A 20,814-nucleotide genomic window follows, 5' to 3' on the forward strand; every position below is an offset into this window, starting at 1 on the left:
GAACTGATACTCATTACTAGCCAGCCAGATGAAGATGGAGCGGTCTACCTCAGCATGTAACCACTGGATCTATAGAGATTATTTCTTTTTTAAGGAGACACAGGGCAAAAACATCACTGTGCAATGTAAACTCTACCCTCCAAAAGTTCATGTCCTGTCAACTGCGAAGGATTCTACATCAAATCTAAAGAAGCATTTGGATGTATGTTTGCATTTTTCTTTTTTTATTACTTTACATCGCAAATCTAACCAACTATGTGTGTAATATAACCATGTGTTGCAGTGTCTTTGGAATGGTATTGTCTATCTCAAACGCATCAAAATGCACAAATACACATCATTTCACATTCAACTGGATTAGCTCTGTAAAGTTACGTTTATTTGCTTAAACTGCTTTTGTAGTCGGCTTCAAAAATGTTTATCAATGCACTTTGGTGTAGTGATAACTTTGAGACATTTTTGTGACGCTGATTCACAAATACACAGTAACTGGTCTGATCTCTTACCGCACATGGATGGCATTTGTAAAATGGCCAAATTGCATGATTCCATAATTTTACAAACCCCAATAAGAAATGCCTGTTAATTCAAGCATATTTGTGTCTGTCGCTGATGGAGGGCCTAGACCTCTGTCAGCATCACGGGGGAAAACACGAAAATATGAAAACTTCCTTCATATTTTTACATTTGTGATCATTTTTCTGAATTTGTGGACATTAGCACCACTCAAACAATTAAACCATGCAGAATTCAGTTGAAAGTAATCCAAAAGTAATCAGATTAGATTACCCCAAAATGTAATCTATGAGATTACCTTACTGATTGTATGTTTGTCATATAATTTTTAATCTGTACCTGATTACAATTTACAAATATATATATATATATAAATTGTATATACAGAACTATATGCAGATTTGTTTTTTATTTTTAACTATGGCTGTCAATAGAATAAAACCATTGTGATTAACCTCATGATTCACAAACAAAGCAGAATAAAACAATAATGTCATATTTGGTAATGCCAAACATTGTATTTTTTTTTAAACACTTTTTTCTCTGAATTTTTTACGCTAACCCCCTTACACCCCATTGTTGTCCCCCAGTTTTAAAGCCATTGTATACCATATGCACTACACCATATAATATACCATATTATTGGGGTTGCATATTATAATGTCAGAACTATGTGAAACTAGTAATGGTTCTAATCATGGGCTTCATATTGAATATATGCAAAATATTTTGGGGTGAGCAATGGCTGGAAAATTTTGTGAGATTAATCCAGAGGTTACTTCATGCCCCCAATTTGTTCCCCTCTTGCTATTCCTTACTTTCTTTTTAGCATCCTCAGTGGTGTAGATCTAATTTCACCTTTTGGGAGGCACACCACAGTAAATGTCTGTACATTACTGACTCTGCTAATGGCGGTTTGACTTTGGGGATCAGTTGTGGCGCGTGACCCCCCTGGCATCCAAGGATCAATCCTCCTGGGGGTCATCAGGGCACTCCGGGTGTGTGTTGAGGGTGTTGAGGGCGCAAAGGAGGAGTGAAAGTGTGTCAGTGGGTTATACTGAGGGGAGGAGCCACGGTGAAGTGGGTCACATGATCTGGAGATAGCAGCAGCAGCGTTCAGTCTCACTCTATCTGTCTACATGGGCTGCAGACTCTCTGTGTTTAATCGTTTTTTTATTCATAACTCTACACTAGAGACAACTGCCTGCTGAGCTGTTATAGAGACGACGATTCGTCTGGATTTTAGTATTAAAGAGTTCTAGTCTAATCTTTTACCTCACACGGAAAAATAATAATAATAATTTATATATATATATATACATGTACTGTGTCCTGGAAGCAAACTGAGGGTTTTTTTCCTTTTCGGGCAAAACAGCGCTGATAGACGCACTTTCTCTCGTATGTTTAATTAGAGATGTTCCTCAGGTAGTGTATCGGTGAGATACTTGTTTCCAAGGATCAGACAGCGACTGATAGTTGCTGTAAACTGTCTAAAAACGGCAATTAAACACAGGTGACTGCGGCTCAAAGCTGTCGGAGGACATGGAATCCACAAAGGCTGGTAAGAGCAGTCTAGTTTACTGTTACTTTTGAGGTGAACAGCTTACTAGACTTGAAAATGTCATTCTTAATCTGTGATTCCTTCTATGTAAGCTTATTTTAATGAATGACAGCAAAGCATGTAGTTACATGTGATGCTGGAAGTGTGTGCTGTGCTTTAAGCCGTAGTCTGGCATTTTATCGCTTTATTTGCAGCATGAAAACTATAAGTAGGTTAATAGCGTCAGGGTTGTGTTGTTATTCATTACTATTTGAGCCGCAGTCAGCCCGACTCACATGGACTGCTCAGCCTAGCCATGTGCATCTGTGTTTACGCGTCCTGTGCGTCTGCTCTGATTGGTCGAGAGAAGGCATGACGTGTTTGTTGCATAATTTGCATGGAAGCGTCTGCGGGCTGCAGGTACATGTGAGACGGCTGCAGGCTGACCCACTTTTCGCCTTTTACGCTAGCAAAAAACATGCCGAGTACACGTGGGGGCGGGGCTAGGAGCCTGTCAATCAACACTTAAGAATGCACGAAGAGTTGACGTTCATTCATTTTTTTTTTTTTTTTTTTTTTTTTTTTTTTTTTTTTTGAAGAAACAATTAATGTAAAAATAATATTTGAGTTGAATCGAAAAAAAAAGAGCTTTGGGTTTTTGTAGGTATACTTTAGAAAATTGTTAAAGTGGAAATTTTGTATCATGTGTTTTGATTAAAGGGAAAAATCATATTAATATTTTATTTATTATGTATTATTTATTTACTGTTTATCTGAGTTATAATTGTTAACATTTAAAATTATAATTATAATTGCTAACAGATCATATTAAAACATAACTTATTAATAATAGAAGATATTTGTATTTGTGTAAATGTACTTAGTTTTAAGTTCAGATAACATTTTTTTTTTTTGCTCCTAATATTTTTTATAATAATAATAATAAAAAATGTGATTTATAGAATATTAAAATAGTTGATTCATACTCTTTCTAGATGAATACGTCCTGGTTTCATATGATTATTTAGTTTATAAATATTGTATAATATATAATCTCTCTGTTAGCATACAATTATTATAAGTTTTCAAACAGAAATACTTCTAAAAGATGTATTATGTAATGGTGTTACCTAACCATTAAGAGTGGGACAGCAGAAATCAGGTCAACCTATAGAAAGAGTGCTCGCAGCCTGGTGCACTTACCCACGATAAGAAAGACCTCCTCTTTTTAAAACAAAACAATAGAGAGCAATAGAAAAATATATTAATATTCATAATATGGTCCTATTAGGATATAATATCCAACTACCAGTAGTTGTATCGCACACAAGGATGTAACCACAAATTCAAGATTAAAAACAAGGATTGTCATTGAAAACCCATGTTAATCAAGCACTAATAAAAAAATTTAAGAAAAAAGATAGAAAAATAAACCTAAACAAATCTATGGTGGTTACAGCTGTGATTGCACATAGTCTTTTTATTTATTGATTTAATTTTGGAAGATTTTTGTCTATATTAATGATAAAGAGAGAGGGCGAGTGGAATCGAACCCACATCTTCTGCATAAGAGCACATGCTTTTAAGATGCATCATGCATATTGTGTGGAATATGAATAATCTGTCTGACACCCTCCTAACTGAAGTTGTGTTGCCTTTTTGTGTGTCATCCATAAGGTGGAGTAATAGCATACATCAGCTCATCGAGCTCGGCCTCCAGTCCAGAGTCATGCCACAGTGACTCTTCCAACAGCAGCTATCAATCCTGCTCTTCACCTCACTCCTCGTCCTCGCCCAGCTGTCAGCAGGGCCAACAGGGCGAGGCCCTTCCTGTGGCCCCTCAAGCCCACCCCCCCAGGCACGGTGGAGGGAAGGCACGATCACCCTCCACTGCCAGAAGTGGCATTACAAGTGAGATACTTTTTTTTTATGCTTCTATCGCCTGTTTTATGGCATTATTTAGTGCCAGAAATTTAAGTTAAAGAACTATACAGAGATATACACCAATCAGCCACAACATTAAAACCATCTGCCTAATATTGTGTAGGTCCCCCTCGTTCATAGCATTCTGAGATGATATTCTTCTCACCACAATTGTACAGAGCTGTTATCTGAGTTACCGTAGACTTTGTCAGTTTGAACCAGTCTGGCCATTCTCTGTTGAGCTCTTTCATCAACAAGGCATTTCAGTCCACAGAACTGCTGCTCACTGGAAGTTTTTTGTTTTTGGCACCATTCTGAGTAAATTCTAGAGACTGTTGTTTGTGAAAATCCCAGATCAGCAGTTACAGAAATACTCAAACCAGCCCATCTGGCACCAACAAACATCCATGCGATTATCTAATCAGCCAATCGTGTGGCTGCAGTGCATGAAATCATGCAGATACGGGTCAGGTGCTTCAGTTAATGTTCACATCATCCATCAGAATGGGGAAAAAATGTGATCTCAGTGATTTGGACAGTGGCATGATTGTTGTGGGTGAGAAACAGACCAAAATGTAAGTCCTTTTTTACTATAAATCTCCATTTTCACTTTCACACTCTTATTTTTGGCGACTCACATTATTTGTGCATATGCCACCTATTGTTCATGGAGGAGAATTTATAGCACAAAAGGACTTAAATATTGATCAGTTTCTCACAAACACCTATCATATCGCTTAAGAAGACATGGATTAAACCACTGGAGTTGTATGGATTACTTTTATGCTGTGTTTATGTGATTTTTGGGCTTCAAAAATAAAAAAGAGCTGAGATATTCTTCTAAAAATCTTTGTGTTCTGCAGATGAACATCATACACATCTAGCATGAAGGTCAACAAATGATGAGAGAATTTTTTATTTTTGGGTGAACTATCGCTTCAATTGAAAGTCAGTAACTGTAATCTGATTACTAGAATTTAAAACATAATGTGTTACACTACTTCCCCTCTTGACTAAAAGTAATTAGCTTACAGTTACTAATTACTTTGTAATCAGATTACACCCAACACTGATTATAGTACATTTTAAATCATTGTAAAATGATGTAGAATAATGTTAATTATTGTAGTCAAATTATCTAATGTCTCTATAAACATACATAATGCATCTGCATATATCCTATCCTGCCTTTCTCTGTTTAATGTCAAGCAGTTCAAAAGAGAACAGTATTAGAAAAGAAGTGTTGTGATTGGTCTGAATAATAATAATAAGATAAGATAATGAGCTGGAACTCTTATGATTAGATTGGCCTGCATTTATTATACAGTTGATTCTCACGAAACCTGTCAAGAAAATGTCTTGGTCCTATTTTACTCCAAAATTAAAAGAAACAAATAAGAAATAATATTTTACAAATAGACAATGAAGCCTATTTTAAGCCATTAAGATGGTTTGACATTGTTACGCACAGTGACGCACAGTTTACCCCACTATTCTCATTACCGTAATGCGAGAAAAGATGGCCATTTGAAAAGTCTCATTACTGCAATGTGAATAAATGTGATGTTATTTTAATTGTGAAGTATTTCAATGTCATAGCAGAACTCCCTTGTTACTGCCAATCATTTTTGCTGATTTTAATTAAAAAGAAAAAAGTGATTGTACAACAGCATCTTTTTTTATTATAATGCAGTACTGTGTTGCGGTAATGAGATCCATCATTGATAACAAGTGGAATAGTAAAAGTAAAACGTTATGATGTGTTATGGTAACGACAATGGGTGGGGGTGGGGGGGTGTAAAATGTGCCAAAGTGTCCTGAAAATAATATCACAATGTAAAAAATGGTCCTAAATGTAGGCTTTATTTTCTTTATGCAAAACATAATTTCATATTCTTTTGCATTGATTTTAGGGTTTAATATGACCTGGACATGTTCTCGCCAGGTTTCGTGAGAATCACCCATTATTTGGCCTTGTTTGTAATGGTCTTCTAGCTGTTTATGTGAACAGATGTGGTGGCAGCTGTTCTAAGGAGAAAACATTCTTGTTCATCTGACCTTCTGTATTTCCTGCAGAGATTAACGGTCTGGTGCTCCTGTGTAAAGTGTGTGGAGATGTGGCGTCAGGATTTCACTATGGCGTTCACGCCTGTGAGGGATGTAAGGTGAGAAATAAGAGTTAGTGAGTCACCAGCCACATTTTGGTGCACTATAATAAGCATTAGAGATTTAATTTTGTGATATAAGCCGTTACAGTGGAAGACAAAAAGTCTCAGTGGAGGCGGTTGTGTTTTTATACACTCTTTCTATGTTACAATGTCAGTGTGGTTGCTATAGATGGGGCCGATGTTATACAGACCACATGTACTTGTGCATGAGTCCAAGTAACACCCTGAAGGGACTTTATTTATATCTAGAAAGCCTCCGCCCCAGCAGACTGTTTAACCATCAGAGCAGAGCTCCATCTCAGTCTGCAGACTCATACTGACCGCATGGCTCGACACCTGTCACCCTCTGATTGGGCACTGTGACACTAACACCTCTCCCCTCTCTGTGTCACTTTCCCTGCTGCAGGGTTTCTTCAGGAGAAGCATTCAGCAGAACATTCAGTATAAGAAGTGCCTTAAGAACGAGAGCTGCCCCATCATGCGCATCAACAGGAACCGATGCCAGCAGTGCCGTTTTAAGAAGTGTCTGCTTGTGGGCATGTCCAGAGATGGTGAGCTCCATCAGGCATGATGGCCTAGATACAAACAATGAAATCTGTTACCTTGCAGGCTGAAATATTTGGCACAAAGTATTTTAAACTTTAAAGGACAAATAGCCAAGTAACAGATTATACTGTATAAATATAGCTAAATGAAGTTTGCAATTTCATTTATTGATTTATTCATTTTTTGCGCCACTAGCATCACCAAATGGAATTGCAGAAATAATGATTGTTTTCAAACATTGTCTCGAACACTCAGATAGTCCTGCCCCCAACTCACTCCATTGTTTGAAGCAATGTTGCTGGGTTGGGATGCTAAAACGAACAGAGCAATGTTTTGAAACCTTCACAGTGTTTACAATTTTCATTGAAATCAACGGATGAATGTATTGAACTTTTTACATTTAACTTTTTAAAATTACACACACACACACACATGTTAGAGAAGCTTATCACGTGGCTTGTTGAGCGTGTTGCCATGGAGACATAGCGCGTGTGGAGGCTTCACGCCATCCACCACGGCATCCATGCTCAACTCACCATGCACCCCACCGAGAACGAACCACATTATAGCGACCACGAGGGGGTCCCCATGTGACTCTACCCTCCCTAGCAACCAGGCCAATTTGGTTGCTTAGGAGACCTGGCTGGAGTCACTCAACACACCCTGGGATTCGAACTAGCGAGCTAGCGAACTCCAGGGGTGGTAGCCAGCGTATTTTACCACTGAGCTACCCAGACCCCCAGAGAAGCTATTTTTGGCCTCATAAGTTAAAGGTGCACTCAGTAACTTTTTGTTCGTGTCATCTTGGACTTCCAGTGACACCTAGTGGTGTGGATGCAGCATCATTCAAAATCAATAGTTTTCAGTTACAGATGCCATTGTAGAAATTCACTATTCACAAACAGCCATGATTCATTTAATCCAAGAGTGAAAGTGAGGCCTGTTCACACCAAGAACGATAACAATAATGATAACTAACTGTAAAGTTTTAAAAATCATTCTAACTGTAAGAGAATAGCGGAGTCCATACCACAACTTTAACGATAAAAACACAGAGATACATATCGTTGGGATCACTTTCAGAGCAATTTGTTCTTGCTAATGAACGACTGACAGCCAATCAAAATCCATCCTGCTTTAAAGGGCTCAAGCTGCATCGTGCACTCATCTTCAAAATAACACATTCCAGCTAATTATTATAACACGCAAACTAAATGGGAACTCCTGCTCAAGAACTGGCAGTGTTTTTTCTGCATTTTTCTTCAGTATTAACAGAGATGAATAAAAGGCATTAATTGTCTATTTTGAAGTTGTTTGCATCTGTTTTTCTTTTGGTTCCTTTGCGAAACATAGAGCAGTAGCAGTTCATCTACATCCATTTTCCTGACTGTGAACATAACTGCAGCACGCACGCTTATCGTCCGTTGGTGTGGAAGCTAATATAGTTATCATTACAGTCATCTTTCTTGTTGTGAACGGGCCTTTATTTAGATTAAGTGAGTAGTATTCAGCTGGTCATGTGATCCTAAAATGGCAGCCCTCATGAGGGAACCCTTCCCCCATGTAGAATAAAACAGCTTTTATAAGGTTACTGATATGACTACAGTCCTCATCTTAAGTGAGTGGTCATGATTTTATACATATGTTTCAAAATTACTATTTATTTCTTTAGGAGTAAAATGTTTTTAATGGAGAAAAAATTACTGAGTGCACCTTTAAAGTAATTCAGCTACAGTCAAGCTACTCTTTTGAAAAAGTACTTGGCTACACTACAAGCTACTGACAAAAAGTAGCTAACTGCATCAAAGCTATTTAAAGAAGAAAATACTTTTAAATATACAACGTACTTATATTTAATTCAGTAATATCTCCTGATAGTTATATATTTAATTTGAGTGACATTTGCTTACAAAAATTAACATACTACTGTAACCATACTTTTAACATGGGATTTGTAGTAATATTATAGTAGCCACAAAATTAACCATGGTTACTATCACATTACTATAGTAAAACCATGGTTATTATATGAATAGTACAGTAATGCTGTAGTAAAATCATGGTAAAGCGCATCCAAACCTTTCTCCCAAAAAAAACATGGTTACTACAGTATTACTATACTAAAACCATGTTTAATTCTCGTTAGGGTGAAACATATTTAATAATGTATATATAAAAATATTAAATTGAACAAATGTATACTTAATAAACACCCTGTTTAAAAATGGAAGGGAAAGTCCTTTTAAGGCTGTGCTCAAGTGAATCAGTGAATCATATATGTGAACTAGTTCATTTACATGAATCGTCCAAAAGAACTCAAATAAAATGTAATCAAATAAAAACTATTGTTGTGACAGACAGAGAGACAGACAGTTAGAAAACATGTCAACATATCAAATTACAATATTTACAATAAATAAATATTAAAATAAATTCAAAAGATGGAGGATATGCCCTATATGCACACTTTCCACAATATTTACAGTTACATAAATTACAAATGTATTGCAAGTTACAGAGAGAACATGAGAATTCATGCGACTTGTAAGGAATCATATTTACTAAAGTTGTGTCAGTTTCTTTAAATCTTTCAAACTGACAGTTTTTGTGCTCCTCAGCTGTGCGTTTCGGTCGCATTCCCAAACGAGAGAAGCAACGCATGCTGCTGGAGATGCAGAACGCCATGAACAACATGATGAACAACAGCCACGGCAACCAGCCCCTGCCTCTTAGCAACCAGATCGACAGAGCATCCGAGGACAGCGGCTCGGGCCCCTCGTCATGCTCCCCCTCCACCTCCCCCAGGAGCAACCGATCCGAGCCCAGCCCCGCCCCCGAGCCGCTGGTCACTATGGATACGAGCCCAAGCTCAGACTCCTCCAGCACCACGGACAGTGGGGAGGAAGAGGTCATCGGTACAGTAACTAGAGCACACCAGGAGACATTCATGTACAATCAGGAGCAGGGCGGCGCACCTTCGGAGGCCCCTAACAACTTCAACCACTGCACAGAGGATGCCTGGAACTGGCAGAACAATGCATCCTCAGTGACCAATCACAACCCTCCGTTGAGCTGTGGTCCACTGGGTCCTGAAGAGTCCAGCAGCTGCCCCGTCAGACCACATAACAGCAGCTCTGGAGGGCCATCTCTACAGAACTTCAGCCTCAGAGCTCATAATGACAATGAAACACGCGGCAGCTATGGTGTCCCGCCATGTGCTCGGGGGAACAGGATGCACCTGGTGAGTTATACAGACACATCAAAATGAAAGATTATGCATGTTAAATGTCATTGGGATCTAAAAGTCCACATTGAAAATGTGTGTTTTAAATTCAGGTTTGAAGTTAGTACAGTGAAAACCCTAATAAGTTGAATCTACTCCATTGATTGAGTAAACTTGTTCCCTCAATTGAATTGAGTAATGCTGTCTCCAAATCTTGTGTAAGTTCCCTTAACTTTGTGTTCATAGAATGAACTGAACTATTTAAGTTAAGTTAACTAGATGAAAGTAGCCTTAACTTAGGTTTGCTATTTAAATATTGTTGTTTCTACTTAATAATTTTAGTTGAATTGAAGTTTTGGCCATACAAACATACAGCTCAAATAAAGAAGATTATAACTGATTCTAGGTCAAACATTAAAAAAAAAACATAATTCTCCACAGAAATGTAAATATACCTGTTTCAGTTACACATGCATAAGGGTCCAACTTGACCAAAGGAGAAAAAGATCACCCTAATGAAGGGTTGCGTGGTTTACCAGTACTAACAAAGTATCGCGATATCAAAAAAATGTAAACAGTACAATATCATCTTGTTGCTAATTTTGGTACCATATTACCGTCGTATGCTGTCATTAGTAAAATGATATGAGATGTGACAAATTTGAGATGAAATCAATAATAATAAAATAAAAAACTTCTGGATATGGCCAAGTGTGATCATTAAACAGCAGAAGGATGTAATTTAATAATATACAGTCACATGCGCTGCACGCTACAGAATGAACAAGAGGTGCCGCTCTGTCATCTGCTTCACAAACACACACACAAACTCAACACACACTGCTGGTGCTTGATTTTCACGCAGTGTGTTTACAGTATAAACAGCTGTTAACACTTAAATGAACTCCTGCGGTGCAGCTCGGAGATTTCAGCTTGAGAGTCACAACAGGAGTATCCCAGCACTAATGGGAAGCTTGATATAACTAACCCATCAAAAACAGGAAGAACTCAAAGTCCCGCTTAAACGAACGCTCTATTCAACTGGATGCGTGAAATTGAAGACAGAAAAATATAACTACTGTATAAACATGTAATATTCAAAAAGTAGCAATAATAATAATTATGTAGTATTAAATGGTTGTATTATTATTAGTAGTATTATTATCTGTACGCAATATCACAAACGCAAGCAGCCTTGTGCCACGGTAATCAGATTTCTTTTATTAATGTTTTCATAAATACTGTGAAGCTCTGTTTTGCAGCATTTTATTTGACCAAAAATAAAATTGCAATTTTTTGTAAAAAAAAAAAAAAAAACTCAAAAAATATCGATATTTTTATTTGATTAAAGCTGTATGTATCAATTTGATTAAACACCATTTGATCATGACATTTAATGAAAACATTTAACATGCAATCCAGAAAAATTCAAACAGAAAACACATCATTTCTGTGAGACTTTATGCAGTTCTTCTAATCATCATTTTCTGTGTCATTTCATCAAAAATCTGAGGCTTTTTATTTGTTGATTATAGTATCGATTTAGTATCGATACCGAAGTACCAGGGCTGGTATCGTACCAAAGCCAAAATTTTGGTATCGGAGCAACCCTACCCTAATGGTGACATCACACCAAACAATTATTTGCAACAGAACAACATGAATAATACTATAAAAGTGCTAAAACTTTGTTTTAAAAAAAGTTGTTATAAATTCTTAATAACAACTATTTACATTTACATTTACATTTTTTTCATTTGGCAGACGCTTTTATCCAAAGCGACTTACAAAAGAGGAAAACATAAGCGAATCATCTTAGGAGACAGTGGTATGAAAAGTGCCATATTACAAAGTTTCACTAGCATCATAATAGTATTAAAAACAGAATAACGTGCAACAGGAATTTTTTTTTTTTAATGACTGGTTAAGTGCTCATGGAAAAGATGTGTTTTTAGTCATTTTTTGAAGACAGAGAGTGAGTCAGCTTCACGGATGGAGTTGGGAAGGTCGTTCCACCTACGTGGTATGATGAAGCTGAAAGTCCGGGAAAGTTTTTTGGTGCCTCTTTGTGTTGGTACAACAAGGCAACGTTCCTTAGCCGACCGCAGGCTTCTAGTGGACGCGTAGCTCTGCAGAAATGATTTTAGGTATGCTGGAGCAGACCCAGTGACTGTTCTGTATGCCAGCATCAGAGCCTTGAATTTGATACGTGAATTTGATACGTATTTAAATGCCCCCATATGTTCCCTTTGACCCAAAAAACATAATTAAATAATTCAAGCGCATGTCCTTAGTCTCAATTTTGTGCTCAATAGTTAAAATCTTAAAATCTTAAGTCTATGGGTTTTTAAGAAAAACAAGTTAAATGAACTTAGTTGTTATGAGCCCAAAACTTGACATTTCAAGTAATGTTTAATTAGGTTCAATAATTGATTTTTCCAGTAATTACAACATTAGGGTTTAATTTAAATCTAGAAATAATAGAAAAAGTTCAACACAAGTTCAGCTCTATGGACAGCATAATATTGATTACCACAAAAAATAATTTTGACTCGTCTCTCCTTTTCTTTAAAAAAGCAAAAATCTGTTCCAGTGAGACACTTACAATGGAAGTGAATGGGGGCAATCTGAAAACGTTAAAATACACAGTTTCAAAAGTATAGACACAAGACATAAACAATAAACATGTTAACATGATTAAAGTGTGATAAAATTGCTTACAGGGTTCTACCAGCATTGCGTTGTCATGGCAACATAGTAATATTGGATGTAACTACACGTGTAAGACTAGTAAGTGATTTCATGTCTAAAATCATGTTAACATGTTTAACTTTTACATCTTGTGTCTATACTTTTGAAACAGTGTATTTTAATGTTCATGGACTCGCCCCGTTCACTTCCATTGTGTGTGCTTCACTGTCATTTCCTCTTTTTTTAAATAAAGGAGGGATGAGTCTAAATTATTATTTGTGGTAATCAATTGCTGTTGATTAGGCTGAAATGGTATTGAACTCGGAATATTTTACAAAATTAGGCTCTGCCAAATGCTACAAAATGTTGAAATTCTTGTTATTTTTCAGTTCAACGTTTTACTCAAATTGGTATGCTGATATTAAAATTGAAAATAAAAAACAAAATAGCAAAATATATATTTTTTTATTATTGATCACAGACTTTTGGTGTTGATGCTGCATTTTTAAAGTGTGAAATATTGATGATAGGACATTTGGATGTTCTCCCTTCTGAGCTCCTCTCACCAGTTTTTCACTCTTTTCACAGGTTTGTCCCATGAACACGTCGCCCTACGTGGACCCTCAGAAGTCGGGTCACAGTATCTGGGAGGAGTTCTCCTTGAGCTTCACCCCAGCAGTCAGGGAGGTGGTGGAGTTTTCCAAGCGCATCCCAGGATTCAAAGACCTGTCCCAGCATGACCAGGTCAGCCTGCTCAAGGCCGGCACCTTTGAGGTATGATATAAAAAAACAAAAAAACAATCCCAATTTAATTCAAATCGAATAGAGTAAAATGATCATAACAGGAGTGAATACTGTGCTGCCCTGCATAGCCAAAACTATGGCAACACTAAAACTAATAAAAAAAAAAAAAAGCATCTGTACATCTTTTTCAAGCTAGACGTGGATAAAGTAGTCTCACTCCATGTTCTCTGATCTTGGGTTTGACTCAATAATGCTTATATTCAAAGTAATTGTTTACTTTTAACAAAAGATCTACAGTGCCACAAAACTTAAAACTGAAATGTGGATTTTGTTCTCTTTAACACATGAGATGGAAATACTGCTTTATTCGCGCATTGTTTTTGCAGTTTTACGATTTTTCCATCATTTGGATGGAAACATGGCTGTAGTCTAAGAGGCCCAATTTCAGTCATAACTCAATTTTGTCAAAATGTGTATTTACAGTTTTGATCTACAGGACAGTAAATCAAGTGATTGATTTTAATTCAGACCTTAATTTGGAAAAGTGCAAAGATCTGAGGTCATTTGTTTGATCTGTAGGTGCTGGTGGTGCGCTTTACATCGCTATTCGATGTGAAGGAGCGTGCTGTTACGTTTCTGAGTGGCAGGAAGTACAGCGTGGAGGCGCTGCGCTCTATGGGGGCTGGAGACCTCCTCAACTCAATGTTTGACTTCACAGAGAAGCTGCGAGCTCTGAACCTCAGCAAGGAGGAGATGAGTCTCTTCACAGCCGTAGTACTGGTGTCAGCGGGTACGTGTCACTTCCTGTTGTGTCCTACATGGGCACTACATGGGTTCCTTTTCCTTTTGAAGCTACTGGCTAACTTAACAAAATTCAAGATAAAGTGATTGCAAGGACAATTTGTCACCTTTTTTTAGAGTTCCAACAATTTCTGAATAAGGATATTTATGTAATATTGACAGAATACTTCAGATGTTGAAACATTTAAAACATACTTGTAATAACACAATAAAAGTTGACATCAGTTATTCATTGTTAAAGTCATTATGGTAACAATTTAACAAGACAAATAACACTTTCAATAAGTTTGTATTTGCTAACATTAGTTAACACAACAGTTAACATGAGCTAACAATGTATAATATCATACATTGATATATATATATATATATACACACACACTACCGGTCAAAAGTTTTGAAACACTTGCCTGAGATGTTTCTCATGATCTTAAAAATCTTTTGATCTGAAGGCGTATGCTTAAATGTTTGAAATTAGTTTTGTAGACAAAAATATAATTGTGACACCATATTAATTTATTTCATTATATAACTAAAATTAAATTTAAAAAAAAAAAAACGTTTTTGAAATTGATGACTTGGACCAAATAATAAAGAAAAGAAGGCAATAAGTGTCCAACATAGATGGGAACTCCTTCAATACTGTTTAAAAAGCATCCCAGGGTGATACCTCAAGAAGCTGGTTGAGAAAATGTCAAGAGTACATGTCTGCAAATTCTAGGCAAAGGGTGACTACTTTGAAGATGCTAAAATATAACACAGTTTTGATTTATTTTGGATTTTGTTTAGTCACAACATAATTCCCATAGTTCCATTTATGTTATTCCATAGTTTTGATGACTTTATTATTATTCTAAAATGTGAAGAAAAACAATTATAATAAAGAATGAGTAAGTGTTTCAAAACTTTTGACCGGTAGTGTGTGTGTATATATATATATATATATATATATATATATATATGTATATATATATATGTATTACTGAATAATACTTTTTAGTATTGGTTCATTTTAATTTTGCATACACTAATTCATTTGCATTAAAAATTATAAATGCGTAAACATCAGTGTTGGGTTATAGTTAACATTATTAATTACTGTGATTTAATTTTAAAGTAAAACAAGTAGTATAACACATTACATTTTAAATTCTTGTTTCAGATTAAAGTTACTGACATTAAATTAATTTATAATTACATTTAAAATGTATTACTTGGTTTACACATTAAAAAAAAAAAAAGTGATTTATCTAGAATACATTAAAAACGTAATTTGTTTTAAAATGCAGTTTCTTTCTATTTGAGTGACAGCTGTAGGGCATGCATCTCATAACAAGGACATTCAAAAACATTATTTTTAATTCACTGAGTGGAAAAACAAAAACTTACGCATGAAAAGTTTTAATATAATTTTATAGTTTTATATAAAGTAATATAATTAGTAATGTGATTATATTTCCCATGAGGTATTCAGTAAAGTAATCTTTACTTAAATAATTACTTTTCTTAGTAACATTGTTACCAACTAACATGAACAATGAACAATAGTATTTTGATAACACACATCATTGTTCATATTTATACCTCATGCCTTAACCAATGTTAATGGATAGAACCTAATTTTGCCCATTTTGTAGACTGGCCTAAGGTGACCACCGATGAATTTTTGGACCACAGTATGCCCCAAAACCGATGAAAACAAGTTAACCGATTTGCACTGTTTGGTCATTTTTTACTGAAATAAATTTTGTTCCTTTAATAAAAATGGCATATGTCACCTGAGTGGCTCGAGGCTTGGTTACTTTTCCTACATATGCCATCTAAACACACACCAAATAAATTTGGATTGGATTCGATGAGTTAAGGCCATGTTTCGATCATAGGAAATGAATGGGCAAGACTATAACACAGAGCAATTTTTTAGGGAATTCAGTAATTCAGCCCCAATGCAGAACACACACAGACAGAAATTAAAGGGTGAGACTATAACACATCCACAGTGCAGAACACATGCGCTCACACACAAACACGCACAGAAATGAATGGGCGAAACTATAACACAGAGCCATTTATTATTATTATTATTATTTTTGGAATTGGTTAAAATCAATAATTCAGCTACAACGCAGAACAAACTCACAAATGAATGGATGAGGCTATAACACATCTGCAGTGCAGAACACACACACTCACAAATTCATCTCTGTAGCCAGTTACTGGTTATTTTTGTCATGAAATGATTTTCAAGTCATGTAATTGTTCTTTTTTGCACCAAATGGCAGCAATCTTCCCCCAATACATGACACATTCTCATATTTCTTCAGTTTTCAACTTATAGAAATGTATGTTTTACATGCAAATTAATTTAAAGGTAGATAAGATCCAAATAGTATAAAACCCCCTCAAAAATGCACAGCTTCAGTGTTTTTTTGTTTTTTTTTACTTTATCGAAGATAGTGTTATCATATTTCTTTAAAAAAAAAAAAAAAAAAAAAAATCAATCTTGTTTATTGTTTACTTTAAAAATTGACCATGAACAATACAAGTGCGAATCTAAAACGAACAGTGCACAAGGGTTAAATGAATACCCTTTCTGTGTTTCCCTCAGATCGTTCTGGTCTTGAGAATGTGAATTCGGTTGAGGCACTTCAGGAGACTCTGATCCGAGCTCTGCGCAGCTTGATCACCAAGAACCATCCCAACGAGATCGCCATCTTCACCAAACTGCTCCTCAAACTGCCTGACCTGCGCTCCCTCAACAACATGCACTCGGAGCAGCTCCTGGCCTTCAAGGTCCACCCCTGAGCACCCCGTGACACCCCCAAGAACTGTGGACCACGCTCCTCATCCACCTCCAGAAGCCCCGGGCCTGCTCCAGTGGTCCACTCAGTCTGTTCTCAACTCATACCCACCACTGAGGTTTCTTCCCATGACATTCAAAGGACTGCTGGGTTTATATGGAGGGAGAGGGGGGCAGATACTTCAGAAATCATTGTACTGTAAAATGGTAACGCCTCTGTTTATGCTAACGCACACAACTCGCAGACACAAACTGGAAAGGTTTCATTGTAGATGCTTAAGAGGGTTTGTATGATTATGGCGTTTGTGTGTACATAGAGGCACCTTGAATTTGTATTTCGATTTATACAGTCTGTGCAATAAGTGACACGTTCACTGTTTTTGGATAGTTTATTTGTTGGTCGTTTTAATCATTTCAGAGATTGGCTGTGTACACAGGCACAGGAAGTAATCTATTGCTTGTAGCTTAAGACAAAACGAGAAACTAATACACAGAGCACAGTTTAATGTCCTTTCCAATGTGAAGAAAAGAAAGTGCAACAACTATGAAATGGAAGAATGTGGAACAAGCTGCTAATCAGAGCTTTCCCGTGAAGAGGCACACGAAAGTTTAACGGATAGATATATTTTTATAGTTCGTCTTTATTCTTAAAACCTCTAATCAAGTGAAAAGGAAGCCACTCTCTCCTTATGCCAGAGACATACTCTACACAAGTATGTAAACACTAAACAAGCTTGATTATGTGTGTTGTTATGTTCCGAAATGTGTCCCATCGCAACACAAGCACAAGCTGCATTCTCAGCATTGCCAGAAGGGGTGCTATTAGATTAACTTCTTCAGTCAGTTTGCTCTTTCATGTCAACTGCTGTCATTGTGAAGGAACAGTTTGGAGAGAATCTTAAAAGTTAGTTCATGTTAGTTAAAGTCGATATGTTTACCTGGCACAGATATTTCAAAGTTGTGTATGTTCAACAGGACCTTGTGTTTGCAATGCACTGGCCAAGCATTCACATCCACACTTGCATATTTGCATAAAGTATGTTTTTAGCCTTAGATCTGCAAAATGGTGCATCTGTGTGTATGTTTTGAGTCGTAGAGCTTTTAGGAATGAAACAACATTTGATGATGATGATGATGCAAAACAACAAAAGGATGTGTATTATCACTATAAGATGGGACACAAATCCATCTGCAGTAATGTATGCATATTGCTGAGGCCACACCCTTACTGACACCTGATGATTGGGTGATACTTCTCAGACAGGCTGAATATTTATGATGAGTTTTTTGATGGATGTTTGGGAGGACACACTCCCATTCACAAAAATGTAATTCTGTTCATTTCACTTTTTTTTTTCTGTAAAGTGAAAGTTCTTGTAGAATTCTTGTTTTTTCTGTGATAAGCTGTAGTCAGTGAATGGTGTGTTTTGTGTTGTTGGACCAGACAGGAAGTGAAAACAGGATATGACTTGAAACCCCACCGAGCAGCACCATTACTCAAGCAATGCCTCTTGAAGATACTTCTTGGGTGGGTTTGAATCTCAAAGCCGCTGCAGATGATTAGTGATGTACAGATGGATGTAATGTTGAGTTATGTTCTCTCTTAGTGTTCAGCCTGCGGTTCACTCAGTGTCAGCGTTGTGTTGCCATATTCCAGTCTGTCAGGTTTTTTTTTTTCTGTGAAAGCATTGTAAAATAGCTAGATTTCTCTCTCTATATAATATAATATAATTAAATACATATAAAATAAGAAAATAAACATATAAATGCTGATCTTTCTCTTGATGTATCATTTGCGGAGAACATGCAACAGATGCAAAGACAAAACCATTTAAGTGAAATGGACACACATCATTGATTATTTATACAAAACAGGCTACAACACTAAGAGAAGTTCACATAACATGGATTCAGTTTGTACTGATCTGTTAGACATGTTCAGAAGTATTTGCCTATATTTTGGCACAACCTCCGGCTACCATTTTCTAAAATAATAACAATAAAAAAAATTAAAAAAAGTGTTTCTCAATACGCTCGAGTCAACACTGTCAGATACAAAGTAATGTGTTAATTATTAAACATATGACAAATCTAGCATTGGATTAGTGATTAGCCATCTGCCAGAAAATCTAATGTGGTGGACAGCTTATTGTGTTGTTGACAACATAAGCATAACGCACATTCATCATTTTGTTTTTCCAGTGTTGCTAGCTACTAATAGGGCAAATGGAATTTCTATAAAATGTGGAAATTGTGCATTTGTTTGCATTTCCTCAGTGTGAATGCACAATGTCTGCCAAAATTCATGTGCATGATTCATTTGAAATTTGTAATGGGAATGTCTCCATTTGTAATTTTGTTTCTTCAGTGTTACGCTACTTAAAATGACTTAAAACTATTTCTTTACAGTTTGTGTGACTGACATATGGTTGAGACAGAAAAGTTAAGCACAATTATTTAAAATGATAAAAACTATAAAACTCGGCATATGAGAGGAAAGGATAAGGGCTGACTTGAAATGACCTAATTTTATAAATGTTTTCATAAATATCTAATGATGTTGACAAAAAAATATTGCAACCTTATAACAGTATCATTTTAAATGAACCTCTTCCTTCTGTCAGGACATCGAAATCTTAAAGCTGAAGTGTGTTTCTTATTCTTTGTTAAAATACTTTCTCTTATCTAAGCTTAATATGCACTTATAGACAGCTGTAAGTAAGTATTTGTTGTTCATGTTCTTGAAAAGTGTAAGCACCGTGTCTCTGTGGTGCTATAAAAATTCCTCTGTTTTGAGGACCGTCAAGCACGACATGACAACATTGATTCAACCAATGGCGTGATTTGTGGGAGGGACTATCTGTTTGTTCGATCAACAGCAGTTGGGAGGGCGTTTTCGACAAAGATGTTTTAAAATTATTTTTATTTTTGCAATTCCGTTCAGTGGAGCTAGTGGTGCAGAAACGACACACTTCAGCTTTAAGTTTAATGTTTTAATCTGGACGAAGAACTGAGTTATGGTCTGAGAACAGATGGTTTTAGGGGTAATGAGTGATGTAATGTCAATTTTGATTCAATAAATAGTAAATAAAATGCTACATTTGTGTTAAGAACATTCTAGCGATTATCTTTAATTAATTATAAAGTGGAAAAACAATATTTAAAAGCATGTTTTGTCCTATGTCTGAAAGAATCAGTGACATTTAAAATATGTTCATCTCTTCATTAATATGCTTTTGGGAGAATATCCAAGATCCCCCCCAAAGAAATAAATAGTGGTAGACCGATATATCAGTTTTACCGATTAATCGGTGCCGATAGTTGCTTTTTGGAACTATCGCTATTGGCAAAAATCGATGGCGATATGTGCTGATTATTCCTTAATTTCAAAATAAGAGTCCCTGGTGTGTTTCGTATTGTTTATACTTTAAAGTCCTGCTTTATGCACCAAATCTAAAAACATTTCACCTTAGTTATCAGCATCGGCAAAAGCCACTATCGGTCGACCTCTAGAAATAAAGAAGCCTTACTCAGTAGTGGCTTTGTAGTATCTTCAGCATATCATTCCAGACTCTACGGATATTCTTGTACTTCTTATATTTAAACACTTTCTGTTTCAGCGTCTTCATTCTCAGCGGAGACCAGGATTAAGAGCACTAAAATGTAGTTTCTTCCTTCATGCTGTAACTATCATTAACAGGGACAGTTCTGGTATTCTCATGTAATCTTTTGGATCGTCTTCCTCAATCTGCATGATTTCTAAACACACAAAAATGATCATTATTATAGCACTGCTTACTTAAGCATTGAGCAATTTATGTGGTTTTTGTTGTTGTCTGTATTGTCACCATCTGCACCATGG

The 20,814-nt window shown here is 36.2% G+C and overlaps 1 protein-coding gene across 1 annotated transcript; it reads left to right on the forward strand.

The window, feature by feature from the left end:
• The first annotated feature begins 1,624 nt into the window (after positions 1-1,624).
• Positions 1,625-20,065, forward strand: nr1d2b (nuclear receptor subfamily 1, group D, member 2b). The gene is made up of 8 exons (XM_051663204.1): positions 1,625-2,077; positions 3,734-3,967; positions 6,056-6,144; positions 6,554-6,698; positions 9,312-9,934; positions 13,196-13,381; positions 13,931-14,141; positions 16,761-20,065. Exons 1-8 carry the CDS (start codon positions 2,059-2,061, stop codon positions 16,955-16,957), a joined length of 1,704 nt encoding a protein of 567 aa, XP_051519164.1. The 5' UTR covers positions 1,625-2,058; the 3' UTR covers positions 16,958-20,065.
• The last annotated feature ends 749 nt before the right edge of the window (positions 20,066-20,814 follow it).

This window comes from Myxocyprinus asiaticus, chromosome 30 (assembly GCF_019703515.2).
Source record: "Myxocyprinus asiaticus isolate MX2 ecotype Aquarium Trade chromosome 30, UBuf_Myxa_2, whole genome shotgun sequence".
Lineage (NCBI taxonomy): Eukaryota > Metazoa > Chordata > Actinopteri > Cypriniformes > Catostomidae > Myxocyprinus > Myxocyprinus asiaticus.

Coding starts and splice junctions, on each gene's coding strand:
- nr1d2b (XM_051663204.1), top strand. Junction 9,935..13,195: donor GGGGGAACAGGATGCACCTG/GTGAGTTATACA, acceptor CTCTTTTCACAG/GTTTGTCCCATGAACACGTC. Junction 13,382..13,930: donor TCAAGGCCGGCACCTTTGAG/GTATGATATAAA, acceptor TTTGATCTGTAG/GTGCTGGTGGTGCGCTTTAC.